General features: G+C 40.0%; 2 protein-coding genes across 5 annotated transcripts in view; one reads left to right on the forward strand and one right to left on the reverse strand.

The window, feature by feature from the left end:
* Positions 1-3752: 3752 nt before the first annotated feature.
* Positions 3753-7726, forward strand: WDR5B (WD repeat domain 5B). Its single transcript, XM_005547986.4, has one exon. It carries the CDS (start codon positions 4318-4320, stop codon positions 5308-5310), a length of 993 nt encoding a protein of 330 aa, XP_005548043.3. The 5' UTR covers positions 3753-4317; the 3' UTR covers positions 5311-7726.
* Positions 7727-7757: 31 nt separating this feature from the next.
* Positions 7758-22077, reverse strand: part of FAM162A (family with sequence similarity 162 member A) — a 28676-nt gene continuing 14356 nt past the window's right edge. For all 4 annotated transcript variants that reach the window (XM_015446356.4, XM_005547992.5, XM_005547993.5 and 1 more), the window contains 4 exons: positions 17791-17913; positions 15919-16027; positions 12886-12994; positions 7758-10557 (listed from right to left, as the gene is read on the reverse strand). In XM_015446356.4, the coding sequence (XP_015301842.2) occupies positions 10465-10557; positions 12886-12994; positions 15919-16027; positions 17791-17913 (434 nt within the window). In that variant the 3' untranslated portion in view covers positions 7758-10464. The remainder of the gene's footprint in view (positions 10558-12885; positions 12995-15918; positions 16028-17790; positions 17914-22077) is intronic.

Raw genomic sequence — 22077 nt, forward strand, 5'->3', positions numbered from 1 at the left:
TGCTGTTACTTGAAACCAGGATTAACATCTTAAGCAAGTGTCTTAACATGTGTTTTATATACAGTTACTTTTCAGAAGACATGATTTGACCTGAAGTTTACAAAATCAAACATTGTCATAGCAGAGGTCTGGTGTTTAAAAACAAAGTGTTTTAGAAAAGCTGGTGGGTATATTTAACAGTAAAGAAAAAAATTTATTAGTATCCAACCAGTGTGGAAGCTGCTGGTTGCCTTAGGCTATTAAACGGATTTTTCCTTTTTACATCTTGTGTGTATCACATAAGTGACAGATGAGTAGAAACAAAGATGATTTATTTCTTCACTCCATGACTGCTGCTTTCTATTTTGTTGAAGAGATTCCACTGACCAAGTATTTTTTTCTGAAAACAACATTTGAGGCAAAACATAGCCTTAGTTCCTGCAGACTACATTGTTGTATCTATTGTACAAAGTTACTGAGTTTATGGCCGGATGTGGTGGCTTATGCCTGTAATCCCAGCACTTTGGGAAGCCAAGGCAGGCAAATCACTTGAGGTCAGGAGTTCGAGGCCAGCCTGGCCAACATGGCGACACCCCGTCTATACTAGAAATAAAAATTAGCCATCGTGCCACACGCAATCCCAGCTACTCAAGAGGTTGAGGCAGGAGACTCGCTTGAATCTGGGAGGTGGAGGTTGCAGTGAGCCGAGATTGCGCCAGTGCACTCCAGCCTCCAAAAAAAAAAAAAAAACAGTGGGTTTACAAGTTTATTAAAGATAGCTTGAATGATTGTTGCCCCATTTCACTTGCATTTTGAAGGAGTTGTTTTCTCTCAAATTAATATAGTCATTTCTATGATTGCTTTTTGCAGAAAGTAAAATTACTCATTTAATCCTTCATTCATATGCACTTAGCCTGCAGAAGGCCAATGGAGTTCACTGGGAGTCCTCAATAAGGATCACTGCTTTACCCACCACTTGGGCCTGGCATTATTAAGATACAGTGATGGGTAAGGAGAAAACAGAAACCCAGAAGACCATAGTGGGTGGTGAGAGAACGGGACCAGGTTTGAGAGAGACCTGGTCAGGCTGAGGTGTAAACTACCAGAGTGTACAATGTTGTAAGATTAAGTTATGATTATGAAGAGTGTCCTCTTGGGAAGTCAAAAGTAGTAGTTTGCTGGGCAGAACCCCAGAGTTTACATTTGGAGATCAACTAACACCTGTGAATTATTTTACTGCCCCCTTTCACTTTTAAAAATGTCCTAGTTTAGATGATGTTATGTGGCCACTCCATATTTAGCCCAACTAGATTTTCATACATTGGCTAATGGTCTTAAGCAACTAGGTGTATAGATAGTTCTATTAATGCTTGATATTGAGACTGGATTTGGTAGTCAAGAATTGCTATGAAGGAAGTTGAGGCATTCCTTAATGTGGCAATCACTCCCACACCACGGTTTGGTCCAACACACACAAAAAAATTGTTTTTAAATTAAAAAATTGCCCCATTTGTGGCAACACATCTGTTTAGATATTTACAATACTGAGGGGCAAGGGAAACACACCTTTAAACTATATTAAGAGACTTTCATTTCTAAGATGTCTATGGGAAATTTAAAGAAACCTAGTTGATTTCTGTAGTGAGGAAACTTCCAAATCACCTAAATGGTAAAGATTAAGGGCAGCAGAAATAGAAACTATTAATGAGACCATGTAAGAAATTTTGCTTGGCCAACCTGGGCAATGTAGTGAAACTCCGTCTCTGCAAAGTTGGTTGTTTGTTTTTTGTGTTTTTGAGATTAAGTCTCGCTCTTGTTCCTCAGGCTGGAGTGTGATGGCTTAATCTAGGCTCACTGCAACCTCCGCCTCCAGGGTTCAAGCGATTCTCCTGCCTCAGCCCCCGGAGTAGCTGGGATTACAGGCGCCTGCCACCATGTTTTCAATTGGTGCAGTTTCTAAACTTCTCAGCAAAATCACTAATCCAGGCTAATGGGAAGAGAAAAGCAGCAGCAGGGTTTAGTTAGAACTGAACTTTAAGATAATGCTGAAGGAAAAAAAAAGTTCTAAAAGTGTTAACAAGGGGAGGTCCATGGAGACCTTAATAGCTAAAAACAGTTGTAATTTAATGTATAGAAATAAACAATTTGAGTCCTCATTCTGAGGACTTCCTCACTGTGTTTATACAGTTAATATGCACTAGCTAAGACTAAAGTATTTGTCCATTCTTGTTTAAATTTCCCCCTAGACTGGTACAGTCTTAAAGTAATGATGTTTTAACTACAGTCGGTTTATTACAGGTGACCTAAGGGTGCCTGTTCTGCCTTACAAAGGCAAAGACTTTCAATTATCCCTAATAAGTATACAATAGGAGACCCTTTGTTTCCAAGTGCTTTTAAATTCTTGACGCTGACGAGACATTTGCGTCGTGACTGGCCAGCAGGAAAATCTTTTAAGCCACGCTTTTTCTGCTTCTCTTGGGCTTTTTTTTTTTTTTTTTCCTCAGACGGAGTCTCACTCTGTCGCCCAGGCTGGAGTGCATTGGTGGGATCTCAGCTCACTGCAACCTCCACCTCCTGGTTCATGCGATTCTCCCACCTCAGCCTCCTGAGTAGCTGGGACTACAGGCGTGCGCCATCACGACCAGCTAATTTTTGTATTTTTAGTAGAGACGGATGCGCCATGTTGGCCAGGCTGGTCTGGAACACCTGACCTTAAGTGTCCCGCCCGACTGGGCCTCCCAAAGCTGGGATTACAGGCGTGAGTGCTTGGCCTCGGGCACTCTTTATCGAGCAACTACAGGTTGGAGAAACTAGTAGGGCTTCCAGTTTTTTGGTAAACCTATTGTTTAAAAGTGTCTGGTTATCAGATTCCAGTCGTCTTGTTTCCGCCTCAGATGATAAAACTCTAAAATTACGGGATGTGAGATCTGGAAAATGTTTCAAAACACTGAAGGGGTACGGTAATTATGTCTTCTGTTGTAACTTCAATAGCATGTACATTTTATACACTTTCATTATTAATCATCTCCTACTGGGGAAAACTCTCTAAAGCCTCCTTAAGAGTAACCTTACCCATCTATTACCTTATTCCACCAACCTCTTTGTCCTTTTCTGTTTCAAGCAACTTTGAGATCCCGACTTCTCTGTGGAAGCTTAAACCGTACGTGCTAAAACGTCTGCTCGTTACTCCCAGCAGAACACCGGCTTTTAAAGGCCCCCAAAAGACCTGTTTCTTAAGCTTTACGAAACTTTTACAGGGGAAACGTAAACCAGGAATTTTACAATCTGGTATAAATTCTGTCCCCCACCCTGTGACTCCATCGCCACACACGCCACCAGGCTCCACACCACAACAAACAGGAGGGAGCGGAACCCACGCAAAGCAGGAGCTTCCCCCGTTTCCGGCGTTTGGGTGGATCTACGTTAGCTGCCATTTAGGCAGCTTACCCGTCAAGTGTGGGCCTACGCCTGCAGCTAAGGTAGGCATAAGCAAATGTAGTCCTTCTCTGTGACAATTTCCAAAAAGAAACGGTCTTTGAAGTAACGATCCACTGCTCCCCACAGTAGCCAGTCAGGTCTCGCACAAACCATGTCCAGCTAATGCACTCACCCAACAGGGCAGTCGCTTTCGCATTTGAAGGGCGGGGCGAAAAGGACCGGAAATGAACTCTGCAACTTTTTTGCGCAGGCGCAGATGGCCGTCTCCCATTGGTCATCTTGGCGCGGTAGTGGTAGGAGGGACTTCCTTTGCACATGCGCCAGGCTGCTTTTCCGGCTTTGTTGGCTATTGACGCGGCAGTGCGCACCTGCTGGTACGTGCTGGAAAAAGTAGCCGGCGGGTCAGAATTTCCACTTTCGGTGGCTTCGTAGGCTTTTAGCTTCTGAAATCCGCTAAAAGCGGCGGTTCATTCATCTTCAATTACCTAGTCTGACTGGTAGGGTTGCTCAGCATTCTGAAACATTTCGACCTGGGGAGGGGGGCGGTAGTGAAAGAATACTTTCTGTAGAGAGAGCCCCTCGCGTCACCCCTGCTTTGAAGGCTTTACATGTTAACAGAATGCCGAACATTTGTGTCCTACTTGCTGACAGCGCACAGGATCCTTCTAACAGTATTTCTCAAGTACTTAACAAAACGATGAAAAACTGAAGTCCAAGCCGTGCTGCTGATTCCGTATATCTCACAGTTGAAAGACTGTCCAGAAACTTTAAGCTTTCAGAACCGTACTTTTTAAATCCAGTGCGTTTATCTTCATTTTGTTGGACAGAAAGCCAAAGTACTGGACTGCCTTGTTCAGGGCTGGACGTCTAGCACACCTGCTAACTTGGAGCTTCAGAGCCATGGCAACAAAGGAGTCAGGAGACGCCAGAGCACAGTTGGCCCTCTCCTCATCGGCCAGTCAGAGCAAGGAAGTGCCTAAAAACCCAAACTATGCTCTCAGATGTACTCTCGTGGGACACACGGAAGCAGTGTCATCAGTTAAGTTTAGTCCTAATGGAGAATGGCTAGCAAGTTCTTCTGCTGATAGGCTAATCATAATTTGGGGAGCATATGATGGAAAATATGAGAAAACACTCTATGGTCATAATTTGGAAATATCGGATGTTGCCTGGTCATCCGATTCCAGTCGTCTTGTTTCTGCCTCAGATGATAAAACTCTAAAATTATGGGATGTGAGATCTGGAAAATGTTTGAAAACACTGAAGGGGCACAGTAATTATGTATTTTGTTGTAACTTCAATCCGCCATCCAACCTTATAATCTCAGGATCTTTTGATGAGACTGTGAAAATATGGGAGGTGAAAACAGGAAAGTGTCTCAAGACTTTGTCTGCTCATTCTGATCCAGTTTCTGCTGTTCATTTTAATTGTAGTGGGTCCTTGATAGTGTCAGGTAGCTATGATGGCCTCTGTAGAATCTGGGATGCTGCATCAGGTCAGTGTTTAAAAACGCTCGTTGATGATGATAACCCTCCTATCTCTTTTGTAAGATTTTCTCCAAATGGTAAATATATTCTCACTGCAACTTTGGACAACACTCTTAAACTATGGGATTATAGCAGAGGCAGGTGTCTGAAAACATACACCGGTCATAAGAATGAGAAATATTGCATATTTGCCAATTTTTCAGTTACTGGTGGAAAGTGGATTGTGTCTGGTTCCGAGGATAACCTGGTTTACATTTGGAACCTTCAGACTAAAGAGATTGTACAGAAATTACAAGGCCATACAGATGTCGTGATCTCAGCAGCTTGTCATCCTACAGAAAACCTCATCGCATCAGCAGCGTTAGAAAATGACAAAACAATTAAACTGTGGATAAGTAACCACTAATCCTTTTGGAAATCAAGTAGTAGAGCCAAGTTGGCCAAAAAACTTAGATATTTAAAAAGATGGTTTGTTTTAATTTTGGCAGTTTTGTATTTTAAAAATTATCGATTGTTAAATTTTGAGATTCATATACTACATTTACAAAATGAGATAGTTGAAAAAGCACATCTAGAACTCAGAGCTTCTGACTACCAATCTTTTTTGAGAAACGTTTTGTAATCTTTATGGATTTATATCCATGAAACATTTTTTACAGGGATATATTGCATAGTGGTGAAATCTGGGCTTAGTATACCCTCACCCAAATAGTATACATTGTACCCAGTAAATACTTTCCCATCTCTCACTCCCCTCCCACCTTTGAAGGCTCTAGTGTCTTATGATTCTGCTCTCCATGTCCATGTGTACATATTGTTTATCTCCCACTTATGAAAACATGTGATTTTTGACTTTATTATTATTTCACTTAATGGCCTCCAGGTGCGTCCATGTTGTTGCAAAAGACAACATTTCATTCTTTTTTTATGGTTAAGTAGTATTCCGTGGTGTGTATGTGCGTGTGTGTATGTATATAAGTATACACACCACATTTTCTTTATCCAGTCATCTCTTGATGGACACTTAGGGTCGTTCCATAACTTTGCTATTACGAATAGTGCTGCAATAAACCTATGAGTGCCAGTGATTTTTAAATATAATTTCCTTTGGGTAGATACCTACTAATGGGATTGCTGGATCGAATGGTAGTTTTATTTTAGTTGAAAATCTCCATACTGTTTTCTATAGAGGTTGTACAAATGTACATTCCTCCCAAGTGTATAAGCTCTGCCTTTACTCTGCATCCTTGCTGTGACTTTTTGAGACAGAGTCTCACTCTGTTGCCCAGCCTGGAGTGCAGTGGCACAATCTTGGCTCACTGCAACCTCTGCCTCCTGGGTTCAAGCAATTCTCATGTCTCAACCTCCCAAGTAGCTAGGATTAGAGGTGTGCCACCATGCCTGGCTAATGTTTGTATTTTTAGTAGAGACAGGGTTTCACCATGTTCGAGGCTGATCTCGAACTCCTGGCCTCATTTGATGCACCTGCCTCGGCCTCCCAAAGTGCTGGGATTACAGACATGAGCCACTGTACCCAGCCATTTTTTGACTTTTTAATAATAGCCATTCTAACTGGTTTAAGAGAGTATCTTATTGTGGTTATATTTTGCATTCCTCTGATGATTAATGATGTTGAGCATATTTTGTGTGTGTTTGTTGGCCACTTGTATGTCTTCTTTAAAAACTGACTTCTAATCTTGAGGCCTATTATTAATTTCATTTGTCTATCACTGGACAATTTCCCATTCCTCTCAGTGACTATCCTAGAGGATCAGTGTATTTGAGAAATATTTAGAAATTGACAGGACAGGATGATTGATTAAAAGAGGGGAGCAAGGCAATTTGGAATAATTCCAGGGTTTCTGGTTTGGGAGATCAGATGAACAAGTGCATAAGCTTGGGATGGTGGTGGAGGATTGGAAAGACATGCCAGATGCTACCTGCACACTTTTGGTAATATCCTGTGTGATGAGATATGAAATGGTCCATAGAATAAAAACCAGAAAAACACGCCAAGGTTAGGTTCATTCTAAGAGTCTAAAAATTTAGTTTTTTTCAAGAAAAAAACCAGAACAACATTATAAATGGTGTTTCTGAAGGACCTTTCACTACCTTTTTAGATTGTGCTTGTGATTTTCAGGCAAGCTAAACGTCTGATGAAGACTGCTCTTCTTGGTTATGTGTCTGATCTACTAATTCCTGCCCATGCTTCAAACTCAGTTCAGAAATCACTGATGGGGCCGGGCGCGGTGGCTCATGCCTGTAATCCCAGAACTTTGGGAGGCCGAAGTGGGCGGATCACGAGGTCAGGAGATCAAGACCGTCCTGGCTAACACGGTGAAACCCCGTCTCTACTAAAAAATACAAAAAATTAGCCGGGCATGGTTGCAGGTGCCTGTAGTCCCAGCTACTCGGGAGGCTGAGGCAGGAGAACGGCCTGAACCCGGGAGACGGAGCTTGCAGGGAGGCGGAAGTTGCAGTGAGCCGAGATAGCACCATTGCACTTCAACCTGGGCGACAGAGGGAGACTCAAAAAAAGAAAGAAATCACTGATGGACCCATCCACTGCCTGCCTGCCTGTAATCACAGCTGACAGCTGAGTTAGGTTTTCCTGTCCCTATTATTTACCAGTTTGTATTGAAATGCTTTCATGGGCTGTGTTTCCAGATTATGAATTCTGTGGAATCAGGAAGTATGTCTCTGTATTGTATTCTTTGGCTTTTTTGTATAGTAAAGGGACTCAAGTAATGTTTGAATGACAGTGAAGGATACAACTTCATTCCTTGCCTGCTTTAATAAATTTTAGTAATAAATTCCCAAAACTATCGTGATGATTAAAAAGTAACCGTAACCTCATATATTAACTTTATTCAAATAGCACTTACAGGAAATACAAAGTAGAAAAATATTTCTGCCCACTTTACCTATGGAGACATGATAAACATGCAAAAAAAATCTAGAAATTAAGCAAAAAGTAGTACAATAATTTAACTGAAAGCAACAAGGGCAAAACTGTCCTCTTTTGTAGTTTATGGTACCTTATAGTAGTGCTCATTAAATTTTGTTTGCTTGATACATTCTGAGGAATATGAGATATCAGAGTTACTAGTAGGGGATGAGTGCTATAAGGCTGGTATGTGAGGGTATTGGGAGAAGTAGGGTTAGTTAGGGGCAGATCTTGAATTCTGGCCAAGAAACTGGTATATAACCCATAAAGAGATAGTCACTATACATTATCAAATAGGAGAATGACACAAAGGAGAAATGACTGTGTAAATTCCTGATGCATAGTAACAGTTGTGAGCTTTAGTTTAATGAAATATTTGTAATAAGAACGTTTGGCCAGGCACCACGGCTCATGCCTGTAATCCCAGCACTTTGGGAGGCTGAGGGAGGCGGATCACCTGAGGTCTGAGTTTGAGACCAGCCTGGCCAACATGGTGAGATCCCCGTCTCTATGAAAAATACAAAAATTAGCTGGATGCGGTGGTGCACACCTCTAATGCCAGCTACTGAGGAGGCTGAGGCACAAGAATCGCTTGAACCCGAGAGACAGAGGTTGCAATGAGCTGAGATCATGCCCTGCACTCTAGCCTGGGTGACAGAGCAAGACTGTCTCAAAAAAAAAAAAAAAAAAGGGTTTCATTAAACTAAAGCTCATCAATGTTACTACGTTCATAATGTAAATCTCCAAGATACAACACATTTTTGTTGTATTGCTCTAAAAAGAAGAGGATTACTTATTTTTAAAAGAAGTTCCGCATTAAAATTTATCCATATTTAAAACATTGGTGTAGGTGTCTCAAAATAAGAGAAACTAATTTTCTAAAATGTACAAGAAACTATGCTTTTTGATAATAAACTTGCAAGTGATAACTTGATATCTACAAAGAAGCTAAGGCCAAATTAAAATAAAGTATATGGACAGACATCATAAACATCCTCAGATAGATTATCAAGCTATAGGTAGTATGTTACATTTTACTGGGTATTTTTATTTGGGAAAAAAGTGCCCAAACAGCTGCATGTATTTTTAATCTCTCTTATAATTCTCTGAGAACCAGCATGTTGGCATGGCTGTATATAGTAGTCATCCCTTACCCTCTGGGGATATATTCCATACTTTATGAAATGGATCCTCATACCATATCCTTTTTAATACAGGCTCGTTGCAACATAATTCCTGGATTTTCAAAATCCAGCAAACACAGATACCTCTGCTACTCTGTTTTGGCCTTCATAGCTGCTTCCTCTCTCAGACAAGCTTTCTTTTCTAAGTTCAAGCTTGTTAAAGTCTTGGAATATATCCCCAGATGCCTGAAACTGTGGATAGTACCCAACCCTGCATATACTGTTTTTCGTATACATACATACCTATGATACCGTTTATTTTATAAATTCGGCACAGCACAATGCACTTTGAGGCAATTATTAAATAAGAGTTACCTGAACACTAGCACTGATTCCACAATAGCTGATCTGATAACAAGAGACGGCTAGCACATATGGTGTGAATACACCAGACAGAGGGATGATTCACATCGCAGGTGGATGGAATGGATTGGCAAGAGATTTCATCATGCTACACTGAATGGTATGCAATCTAAAACTTATGCATTGTTATAGGAATTTTCCAGTTAATATTTTCAGACCTCAGGTAACTGAAACCACAGAAAGCAAAGCCGTGAATAAGAGGGGACTATTGTAATGACTTGTCATCCATGAATAATTAAGAAGCATGTGAGAATCTATGTTTAAAATAGAAACCTGTATTCATACCTAAATATGAAACAACTCAATATCCCAAGGTCAAACTGTAAATGAGATATACATGAGGTGCAAATACTTCTAACAATGATAATACATGAGATTTTTGTAATTGAGAAATTTAGCTTCTCAGGTGGTAGGAAAACAGCCAGTTGAGAATTCTAAGGCATGAAGCTAAGAGGGTGACTTGTGTTGACCCCAAGCAACTCCATGATGCTGGGATTTCTAAGTCCTTAGAAATTCCTGGCTGGACCTTGTCAGGATGTTTAAAAAACTGTTCTCCTAAAAGCCTCCATTTGGCAGCATGTTCAAAGATTATAGAATGTGGTCTGGCTGCTTCTCAGGGCTTGCTCTATTAGGGAGCAGCCTCCCCACCAAATACACCAAGGCATTTGAGAAGGCTGGCCCTCCAAGCTGCACCTGGGCCATATACTCAACTGGCCTTCCTTATCTCTACAAAATGAGTTCGCCTGTGGAGAGGTTACTTTGGTAATGGGAAGAGAAGTAAGATATGGTACCTGCTTCTCTGAAGAGTTGGTATTCAAGTTGAAATAAATTGTTTCATTTTTGTCCAAAAGGCTGACAGGCTACACTTTACTTGGATCAAAACAATAAAACACAGTCATCATTTAAGAAAATTTATTTCTACTTCTACAGCAGAAATACGGAAATGGTACAGGTTTGGGCACACCATGCTTTATGAAATGGATCCTCATACCACATCCTTTTTAATACAGGCTCGTTGCAACATAATTCCTGGATTTTCAAAATCCAGCCAACACAGATACCTCTGCTATTCTGTTTTGGCGTTCATAGCTGCTTCCTCTCTCAGACGAGCTTTCTTTTCTAAGTTCAAGCGTGTTAAAGTCTGGTTTCTTTGGGCAGCCTAAAGCAAAAGAGATTTGAACAGGTGATTTGTATGCTGGTCAGGGGAGGGTATCTTTACCTTGCATTGACGACAGCAGGTTAACAGGGCAGTAGAGGCATGGAGTCCTCTGCTGTCTGGACACTGGGCGTGGCAGTCTCCTCCATGTGCTTCAACTTCCTCGTACGCTTCCGAGAACAGCAGCTCATCCATTCAAGCATAAGTAAGAAGTGCCACACCTCTCCTTTTTCTTCCCTTCTGGCCCCTTTCTTTCAATCTTTATCCTCTCCTTTTCTCTTATACTTTCTCCTCATTCCACCCCACTTCTCTTTTATACTAAATACCTTCTCATTGCCATTTCTATCCCATTTTTCTTCTTTCACTTTTCTTTGTTGCTATCTTTTCTCCTTCCCCAACTTATCTGCATACTCAGACCCTTCTAGTTCCTTACTTCTCTTTTACCAAAAACATTCAGCTTTGGAGATTCCAGACTTTACCAAAATACTACCATTGATGATTTCCACGAGTATCTGTACTACAATTCCATCCTTTGAGTGGGAGAGGCAACCGTCCTCTTCCCTCGTTTCCCTCCATATAAATGGTCAGATTTCTATGAAGCTTACATACAGGCCAGTTTCAAAACTTTTATACCAAATAAGTGAAACTAGTACCCTAAGCTGATATTTCCTCCTATTTGTGTAATTTCATATGTAAAAGAATTGGGTATATGGAGGGGGAGGAGAAAGGAAAGTTGATGGTGAGAGCAAAATATACAATGGCTAATTTTTCTCTTCCAAATCACATTAAGTTAAAAAGTTCTCCATTCCAGTAGCATTTATGGAAATGGAAATTCCATAAAACTAAAATGTTACAATTTCATGGTAAAGAACAGGAGAAGAACTCTCTGAAGTACACAGCATATAGCCCTGGATGATGCTAGAAGTGATTCCAGGTGAATAATTTGCTTCTGGAGTATTTAAACTCAGCTAGTACAATCGAATATACAAAAGCAATGCAAATTTCTCAGATCCTAGAAGTTTACAGTCCTGTCCATATGTTTCTGCTGGTTTTAACCTGAGAACTACGCATGAGAGGTCAAAGAGGGAGACAAGAAAAAATGAAGTGGGGTAGAACAGAGTTTTCAAGAGAACTTCGCCCAGCTCAGCACATCTGCCCCTTTGTACTCCCATGAGGTCAGCCTAAAATGGTCAGTATTTCCATTTAACTACAAGACTGAAGACAGCCAAAAGTACATTTCCTTTTACTCTGGAATTACTGAGGATAAGAAAGTCAGTTAAGAGTGAGTGTGTAGAACATTTTTAGTATCTTAAAGTAGTTGTAAGACATCTCTTTCCACATGGAAGCTGTGATATACAGAATCATACATGGTATTAAAAGAAGAATTTGACCAAAGCTGCTGAATATAAAAATAACTATAGCTTAATAGCAAGATAGTATAGTATGAGGTTTGGTATCCTGCAAACTTGGGTCTAAATTTTTATCTTGCCACTTGTTAGCTATGTGAGTTTGGGAAAACTATTTACCTGTTAGGGTTATGGGGGTGATTAAGTGAGCTTAACAGTGCCTGTTACATAATAAGCACTCAATAAATGGGAGCAATTTTCCTATTACCTGAATTGGGTCTAGGTTCACATTGTGGCTCATCATTAGGGACATGTGTGGCCTTGGGCAAGTTACTAAGGCTTTCTAAGCTATAGTTTTCCTCATCTACAAATGAGGTCCTAATAATACTTATCTTAGTGTTTTTGTGAGGTTCAGACGAGGTATCAGCTAGAAAAGTACCTGGAATGCAGTGAGTGTTCAATTAGTGATAGCTATTATCATAATCTGTGCTAAAGATTTCCGGACTTGCATTCCTATGTACTGCTTAGGAGCTATGGTCCTTAGACATATGGCCCTGTCTGGCTGAGCTTCAAATAAAGAACCCTGCTAGGAAAGCTCACCATGATGAAGGCAGTTATGGTGAGGGTAAATACACTTGGGTACCAAGAGCACTCTGGAAATATGGAATGGGTTATTAAATATGCCAGTGTCATATTTCTTAATTTACATTATGACATCTGTCATCAGAAACACTTTTTAAATTTACGTTACACAAAATGAATTTAGTCCTCCTTCACTAGGCCAAAGTTAGGATTTGCTATTTATCCCCAAGGATGACATTCCAGGCTGGTTCCCAATATGCCTTATTTTTTTGCTTATCTTTTCTCATGTAATGTAGAAAGTAGCCTCCTCTTCTCAGAGGGTAAATACAAGGGTCAATCCCTTATTTATTCTAGGTTTTTGGTGGAGAACATACACACTGGATAGAGAAAAACCCCTTCTCACCTTCTTGCCGTCGATAATCATGGCGATGCATCCTATCACTGTCAGGGCAATCATGAGATAGCAGATCTTCACGCGCATCTTGTTCTTTGCAGCATCAAGCATCTCCAACCTAGTAATACAATGAGATCATGAGAGAAAGTTATTAACTTTTCCCTTTCAGAAGTTGTGCAGGATAAAAAGCTGTGTATAAATTCAAAGTATAGTAGTGTCTATAAATATATATAGGGAGACCTAGAGATCTCTTTAAAAAGGGCCTAGAGATCTCATAGGACTTTGGGGAGGGTGAGGCATTTTTAATAACTCATTTATATATAAAATACAAGATAGCACACACTTAATTAAGTACAAAAGTAAGAATAAAATGTGAACTCACGAACAAAGCCAAAAAAAAAAAAAAAACATGGGCAAGGCATATTAATCTATACTTGCTATGGTGGACCCCAATTTCAGCTCTCAGGTTTCCAACCAGCCTATAAATGCTAAAAGTGAAACAGGCAGCCATTTCTCCCTGAGGTTCTTAAGAAGATATTATGTGATCTAGTCATCATCTGAAAACATCTTGACAACAGATACTACAATAAGCTTCATATGTTTCAACACAAAGCACAATTCAGAAAGATCAAACATTGGAGAAAGTTAACCAATGTGTTCCATATACCCAGCTTTTTTCTCTCTGTCTTGAACCTGGAATAGATATGAGAATATCTAAAATAGGAGGAAGGTCCTTTAAGCAATGCTCCTTAATATTTATGTTTTTAAACTAATGTTTTGCTAAAATTGAGTGACAGTGAACTTGATATTGTGGTCTTTGGCAAGTGCCAAAGTGCAGCTTTTCTAACCTATCCACTGAATACAAACTCATGTGCCTTAAAAAAAAGTTGATGGTTGGTTCATCATTCTTGTGTGAAACCTAAGAGGCTTAACATAGAAGATTCTAAAGAGAAGGCCAATCTACCTTGGTGATTTTGCAACATGGTTCTATTTTTAATTTACTTTATCTAAAGAGATGGGGTCTCACCATGTTGCCCAGGCTGGACTCACAATCTTAGACTCAAGCGATCCTCCTCCCTCAGCCTCCTGAGCAGCCAGGGCTATAGGCATGCATTGCCACACCTGGTGGTCACGATTCTGTTACCTCGGTGTCTGGCAGAACCTCAAGGCAGGGGATGTGGAGCCCTTATGGGGCCCAAGATTAACTTCTGGCCTTCTCAGTAGATGTGTAAATAGGAAGTGATTATCTCTAGATGATGGGATTGAAGTGCTTTCTTTCCCCTGAGATATTTAATATATATTACTTTTAAAATTGGGGAGAGGATTACTTTAAAAATGCTTGGAAGGAGGCAAAGGATCTGGGATGTTGCAGGTGGAAGGAGGAAGATGAATGCATGTACAATGTGATGTAGGAGCTGGTACCTGTGAAGCAGCATGTGGATGGGGTTCTCCAGGCATTTAAGCTGGGCCTGCAGGCTGGCAGGGACTCAATACAACTGCTAAGGACCGTCAAATTGGTCAGTTAGGAGCACCTGAGATTCCACTAACCACAAACTGACTTCCCATGTTGATGGTATTTTATGGGATTTGAAGTGCCATGATCCTCATGAAAAATAATCCATCCCACACGGAGTAACAGGAATGGGCAAGTTAAGCAGTGCCTGTTCAGAACTACCAGTACAAGGATAAATGGCTGCCTAGGCCCAGAAAAGACCCTTCCAGAGTGATTCATGAGGCAGTATTTTGGGCCTGAGGGGATCTTGGAACCAACTATTAGGCAGACTGAGGAAGGTGTTCTACAACAAAGCCTATACAGCATCTCTTATGGCCATGGGTGAATACCAGCTTATTTTCTGTTGGTATAGGAAGAATGAAGGCATAGGCAAGAACCTGATGTCATGGTTATTTCCAGTATTCTCTTATTACCCAGAAGAATACATGACTTGAGCTAAGAAAAACCAGGGCTTTCCTGCTGAAATAATTCTAGTTAAAGTAATGTGCTATCAATTTGACTGGCGGAAGCAGAAAAGCTCTATTAAAGTTGTTGTAAACAGAAAATAAATACTACATATTTCCCTGGGAAAGAAGTCCTGAATGAGCTCAGATCTTTTTCAGTCATGACTTGAAACCAGAGACCAGAAGATCCAGGAATAGTTTCTTGCTGACAGGGAACTTCCAGGAGCTTTGTCCAAAGTCCCTGTCCCTGAATAGGATGATGCCTCACAGGAGATGACATCTATTTCTCAGAATCTCTTTTTAGCCAAGGTGCCAGCCAGTCAGGGTCTTTAACATGAGGTTAGGGCACTGGTTCTCAACCAGGGGAGATTCCCACCCCCCTGGTGCCCCTTGGACATTTGGCAGTGTCTGGAGACATTTCTGGTTGTCAGCGCTAAGGCAATGCTATGGGCATTGAGAGGGCAGAAGCCAGGGATGCTGCCAAACATCTTCCAACAAATAGGACACCCCCCCACCACAAAGCATCATCAAGCCCCAAATAGCAATAGTACGGAGTTGAGAAACTGGGTTGGAGGAAACTGCACTCATTATCTACAAACTCTGAAAAAGTTCCAAGATCCCAGCCAAGATCCCTTCCCTTAGGTTTAAGGAAGTTGGTGACAGGAAGCACTCTTTCCTGAATTCCAGAGTGTTGCAATTAAATACTTTTATGTCTAAGGTTGAGTACTTAAATGGATTTGGGGGAATATAGTCATTGTCAGTGGTACTTAATTTATATACCTAGATTAAAAACAAACTTTAAAAAAGTCACACTTCTGTAGCCGGGGGATGAAATCAAATAATCAATTGACTTCAGAGTACCTGACAGTTCTTCACTAGTCACTATGTAACATACCAATGATAAGAGACAGGTTTTCTAGCATTGTTTATATTCCAAGCATTTACCAAAGATAAAACATTTGGAAAAGTGAAAACTGTTTACAAATTTGGTTGAAAAGTTTTAAACAGTTGGAACTCAGAGGCATTGTTTTTCCCTTACGTTAGTGAGAAATGAAAGCTGCTTGTAATACTAAATTCAGCACTCACGAGACAGTCTCTGGGATTTCATCTTCCTTTTTGAAGCGACCTGACCATATCAGCATCTTTTTCTGCCAATCCGTAGGTTTGTGTAAAGGCACTCTGTGGCTGTAACTGCCTATGAGAAAAACCAAACAAGAAATCTTACGTGTTTGAGATTATAACTCTCAAATTTAATAACAGAAAAATGGTATTAGTGCTTTTTAACTAGTCACTAAACAGAAACACTGAGAAACTTCAAGTTAATTAGAGCTTTATTTGAATGGAATTTCTTAGGATGCTTCATTTTCCAAATAAGATTATAAAATCCCATGAGGTAAAATAAAAGCATTATTTCCCAATATAAGCCTCATCCACTGAAAACTGAAAGAACATCAAGAACAAAAATATGAAGTAAAGATGAACAAGGAGGGAACAGTGAGGAGCTTGTCTGACTTCAGTAGATTAAGAAAAAGTTTGTAAGGTACAATCAGATTTTACCAGAGCTTGAATGTCAGGCTAAGGGGTTTAGAGTTGATTGGGAACTACTGTACATTTTGAAACACGGAAGAAACTAATGTTTTAGGAAGGCTTACTATCTGTACAATGGATGGAGAGAGAAAAGGGGGACAGGGTAGAGTGGGCAAAAAGTCTAAATGGGAGACTGTAATACAAGGGTGAGGGGATATAGTCTGAACCAGAGTTGCAGCAGTGGGAAGAGAGATGAAGTCAGTCTGAGGATGACTGAAAGCATGTGGAGACTGCTTAAGACAAAGAGGAAGGAGTCACGAGAACATCAAACTTGGATTACTAAGACAAGAGCAGTATTGTAACTAAAAGAAGACAGGAAAAGACCCAGCTGAAGAAACAAAGAGCATGAATACTACTTAAAAGATTTGTTGAGTCTGAAGGGAATACATGCCATCTGAGTCATTTCATTAATAAGTCGGGACTAGAGATAAAAATCAGTGCAAAGGGAGAGCCAGTAAGGGTAATAAGGAGAAGGTCCTACTTATATTTTACCTAACACATAGTATCTTAATTTGGTTCATCTTTGGAGTTCTTTAAAACATAATTTCTGGACTACTATTTACTTTGGTGCATCCATTCTCCTAGAGAAAGCTCCAGTCTGGGCTGGGCACGGTGGCTCAAGCCTGTAATCCCAGCACTTTGGGAGGCCGAGACAGGCGGATCACGAGGTCAGGAGATCGAGACCATCCTGGCTAACACGGTGAAACCCCGTCTCTACTAAAAAATACAAAAAAAAAAAAACTAGCTGGGCGAGGTGGCGGGCGCCTGTAGTCCCAGCTACTCGGGAGGCTGAGGCAGGAGAATGGCGTAAACCCGGGAGGCAGAGCTTGCAGTGAGCCGAGATCCGACCACTGCACTCCAGCCTGGGTGGCAGAGCGAGACTCCGTCTCAAAAAAAAAAAAAAAAAAAAAAAAAAAAAAAAAGAAAAGAGAAAGCTCCAGTCCAACCGTAGAGGCAAGATGAAAATGACAAATGGTGAAAATGAAGAAACCACTGTGCATGTGCCCATGACCAGTAGGAGTACAACACGGGAGGTCTGCTGTAGGAACATGGGCCTACGTGTGAGTAAAACATGAGAAGTGTGATGTAGGACATGAGCCTGCATATGAGTAAAACATGGGAGGTATGATGTAGGAACATGGGCCTCCCTCAGGCCTCCCATGTTGTATGATGTAGGAACATGGACCTCCCTCAGGCCTCCCATACTGTGCTCATATTGGTCATGTGCACATGCACAATGTAAACACAATGTGTTCTCTCTACATGGGAGGGTATGATATGGGAACCTCTCTCTTTTGGGTTCTTTTGATTCCAAGTTTTCCTACTCCTTGGGAGCTATCTACTCCATAAATAGAAAAAATAAAAACTTACGGGATGGAGCTCTGGGACTTTCCTGTGGTTTTATGCAAAATCCATTTATTATCTTCAAATCAGAGCTTCTGGTAAGCCTTAGAGATGAGGAAACATCTCTTTCACATAACCTAAAACAGCTTCCTAAAAAAGAGAGAAAAATGTTTCAAAGAAAGAAAATGTGATGTTTTCTCAAAATAAGAAATACCTGCAAGTTACGTTTCATTTATAAAAATTAGTTCATTTAGGAAATGAATTTACTATATGTAAGACACACATACTATATTTAAAATGCTATGCTTGATGCTCTTTTAAAATATAAATGTTTTATTGATTAGGAAATTAGGAATTTACAACATAAACATGTTACCAGCTGTAAATTTTAAATAAGTACTTCTCACATGTGTCTTATCATAACAATGGCTCTGGTGGCAATATTATGTATTATGGCATCAGGGCTGTTTAGGTGAAGATTAGTAACCTCCCAAAAGTGATAAACTAGGTCACCAAGTTGCCAATACTATGCTGATAAACTGGTTAGGGGGCTGCAGTGGTCAGCAAGAAGTAACTCTAGAAAGCCTTGCTCCTTGTAAGCCACAAGTCCCTAATTAGAAATCAATTTTACATGTAGTTTTGAACTAAATATAACTTTAAAACTACGTATATAAGAATATATGTAGTTTATTTTAAAAATTTAAACTCAAAGCACAGATAGAGAGTACTATTACGAACCCCTATATACTCATCACCCATTTTCAACAATGATTGCTATATGGCTAATAAGTATCATTTAACCTCTATAAAAACCCTGGAAGACAACCTACGCAATACCATTCTGGACATAGGAATGGGCCAAGATTTCATGATGAAGATGCCAAAAGCAACTGCAGCAAAAGCAAAAATGGACAAATGGGATCTAATACATTTAACTTTTACTGTGCAGAAACTAAACAGATTCTGCAGAGCAAAAGAAACTATCAACAGAGTAAACAGACAACTTACAGAATGAGATAAAATTTTTGCAAACTATGCCTCTGACAAAGGTCTAATATCCAGCTCTATGAGAAACTTAAACAAATTTACAGGAAAAAAAACACGAGCCCATTAAAAAGTGGGCAAAGGACATGAGCAAACACTTTTCAAAAGAAGATACACATGCAGCCAACAGGCATATGGAATAAAAAGTAACATCACCGATCACTAGAGAAATGCAAATCAAAACCACAATGCAATGCCATCTCACAACCAGCCACAATGCCTATTATTTATTTAATTTTTAGATATATACTATTTTAATCAGACTACACTTTCAACATTTTACAGATAAAATTATAATCACCTGAGCTTTTAAAAAATAAAAATTAGGCACAAATACACATATTCATAATTGCACTGGCAAACAGTTCTTACGAGATATTTAAATCTTTGTGAAAGGATAGCCCCCTTCTTTTCCCATGTGCCCTCAAGTCAAGCCTGATCTCTCTCCCTGTCACCCATAAAATCTCACTTTATGTTCCATGAACCAGGATCGCATGAACTAACCTGAAAGAAAAGGAGTTCTCTGTCTATATAATAATGTTGGCAAAATAAATCGACATATGTTTAACAAAAGCACACAAAATAAGAGATACAATCAGGTGAATATTATTAAGTCACTCATCATGAACATAAAATTGTAATTCTACTTTTGTAAATTTTATCAACAGATTCTCAAATGCCACACTTGATGTATACATATAAGAAGAATAAGAAAAAATAAATGAAAAATGCATTTTCAGATATAGTAAACAAAATCACTTTTATGAAAAATAAGCAAAGTAGCATTACAGTTATTACTCAACTTTCAAAAGGTCACACAAATATAAGACTCTTGTTGGCAAATATTAGGATAAAACATTTTCATAGAAATATCAAGTATATACAGAAAGCAAAACATATTTAAGATATAAGATGTATTTATGATTTAAAATAATCTCTGCACATCATGAGAATATTCAAGACTCTATTGAATTTCTCCCCAAATGAACATCTCTATATAGTAACTATATTCTCAGTCTTGCTTTTTTTTTTTTGAGATGGAGTTTCCCTCTTGTTGTCCAGGCTGGAGTCTAGTGGCACAATCTTGGCTCACCGCAACCTCTGTCTCCCAGGTTCAAGCGATTCTCCTGCCTCAGCCTCCCAAGTAGCTGGGATTACAGGCACCCGCCACCATGCCCGGCTAATTTTTTCGTATTTTTAGTAGAGGTGGGGTTTCTCCATGTTGGTCAGGCTAGTCGCAAACTCCTGACCTCAGGTGATCCGGCCACCTCAGCCTCCCAAAGTACTGGGATTACAGGCGTAAGCCACCGTGCCTGCCCATTCTCAGTCTTTATTTATTTAGTAAGTTCTGGGATACATGTCCTGAAAGTGCAGGTTTGTTACATAGGTATACACATGCCATAGTGGTTTGCTGCGCCCACCAACTCGTCATCTACATTAGCTATTTCTCTCAATGCTATCCCTCCCCTAATCCCCTACCCCCGACAGGCCCTGGTGTGTGATGTTCCCCTCCCTGTGTCCATGTGTTCTCATTGTTCAGCTCCCACCTATGAGTGAGAACACATGGTGTTTGGTTTTCTGTTCCTGTGTTAGGTTGCTGAGAATGATGGTTTCCAGCTTCATCCATGTCCCTGCAAAGGACATGAACTCATCCTTTTTTATGGCTGCATAGTATTCCATGGTGTATATGTGCCACATTTTCTTTATCCACTCTATCACTGATGGGCATTTGGATTGGCTCCAAGCCTTTGCTATTTTTTTTTTTTTTTTAAATGGAGTTTTGCTCTTGTTGCCCAGGTTGGAGTGCAATGGTGTGGTCTCAGCTCACTGCAACCTCCACCTCCCAGGTTCAAACAATTCTCCTGCTTCAGCCTCCTGAGTAGCTGGGATTACAGACACCTTCCACCATGCCCAGCTAATTTTTGTATTTTTAGTAGAGACGGGGTTTTACCATGTTGGCCAGGCTGGTCTTGAACTCCTGACTTCAGGTGATCCTCCCACCTCAGCCTCCCAAAGTGCTGGGATTACAGGCGTGAGCCACCGCGCCTGGCCAGAATGGCTACTATTAAAAAGTCAAAAAATAAGGGATGCTGTGGAGAGGTTTCAGAGAAAAAGGAACACTTATATGCTGTTGATGGGAGTATAAATTAGTTCAACCATTGTGGAAAGAAGTATGGCGATTCCTCAAAGACCTAAAAACAGAACTACCACTGGACCCAGCAATGCTATTACTGGGTATATCTCCAAAGGAATATAAATGTTCTATCATAAAGACACATGAATGTGTTTGTTGACTGCAGCACTATTCACAACAGTAAAGACATGAATCAACCTAAATGTCCATCAATGGCAGACTGGATAAAGAAAATGTGGTCTTTTCTTTAGGCTGGGCACAGTAGCGCATGCCTGTAATCCCAGCTACTTGGGTGGCTGAGGCATGAGAATTGCTCACTTGAACCTGGGAGTTGAAGGTTGCAGTGAGCCTAGATCATGACAGTGCACTCCAACCTGGGCAAGAGTGAGACTGTCTCAATAAATAAATAAATAAAATAAGAAAATGTGGTACATATACACCACAGAATACTACACAGCCTTAAAAAAAGAATGAGAGCATGTCCTCTGCAGGAACACAGATGGAGCTGGAGGTCATTCATTATCCTTAGCAAACTAACACAGGAACAGAAAACCAAATACTGCATGTTCTCATTTATAAGTGTGAGCTAAATAATGAGAACACATGGACAGACAGAAGGGAACAACAAACACTGGGGCCTACCTGAGGGTTGTGCATGGTAGGGAGGAGAGGATCAGAAAAAATAACAAACGAGTACTAGGCTTAGTACCTGGGTGACAAAATAAACTGTACAGCAAACCTCTGTGACATGAGTTTACCTATGTAACAAACCTGCACATGTACCCCTGAACTTAAAAAATTTTAAAAATATCGTTTCCCCTAAACTCTACCTATTATCTACCCCTTACTGGATTGTTTTAAAGCAAATCCCAAATATTATATTAGTTCATCCATAAATACTTCAGTATGTATTTCAAAATCATATCTGAAATATTAATATAATTTTAAAATGTTCCTTAATATCAGTATATTATGATCAAATCCTATTAAGATGAAATTTCTGATAGGCTTTTTTTTTTTTTTTTACAGTTGGCTTATTCAAAATAGGTGCACAAACTGAATATGGCTAATGCTTCCTGAGTTTCTTTAAATCTATAGGTCTCTCCTCTTACATTTTTAAAAATCATTTGTTAAAG

The sequence above is a fragment of the Macaca fascicularis genome, chromosome 2 (assembly GCF_037993035.2).
Source record: "Macaca fascicularis isolate 582-1 chromosome 2, T2T-MFA8v1.1".
NCBI lineage: Eukaryota > Metazoa > Chordata > Mammalia > Primates > Cercopithecidae > Macaca > Macaca fascicularis.

What these genes read in the sequence shown, in the direction of transcription:
- WDR5B (XM_005547986.4), top strand. Translation starts at nt 4,318, where the DNA reads ATGGCAACAAAGGAGTCAGGAGACGCCAGAGCACAGTTGGCCCTCTCC.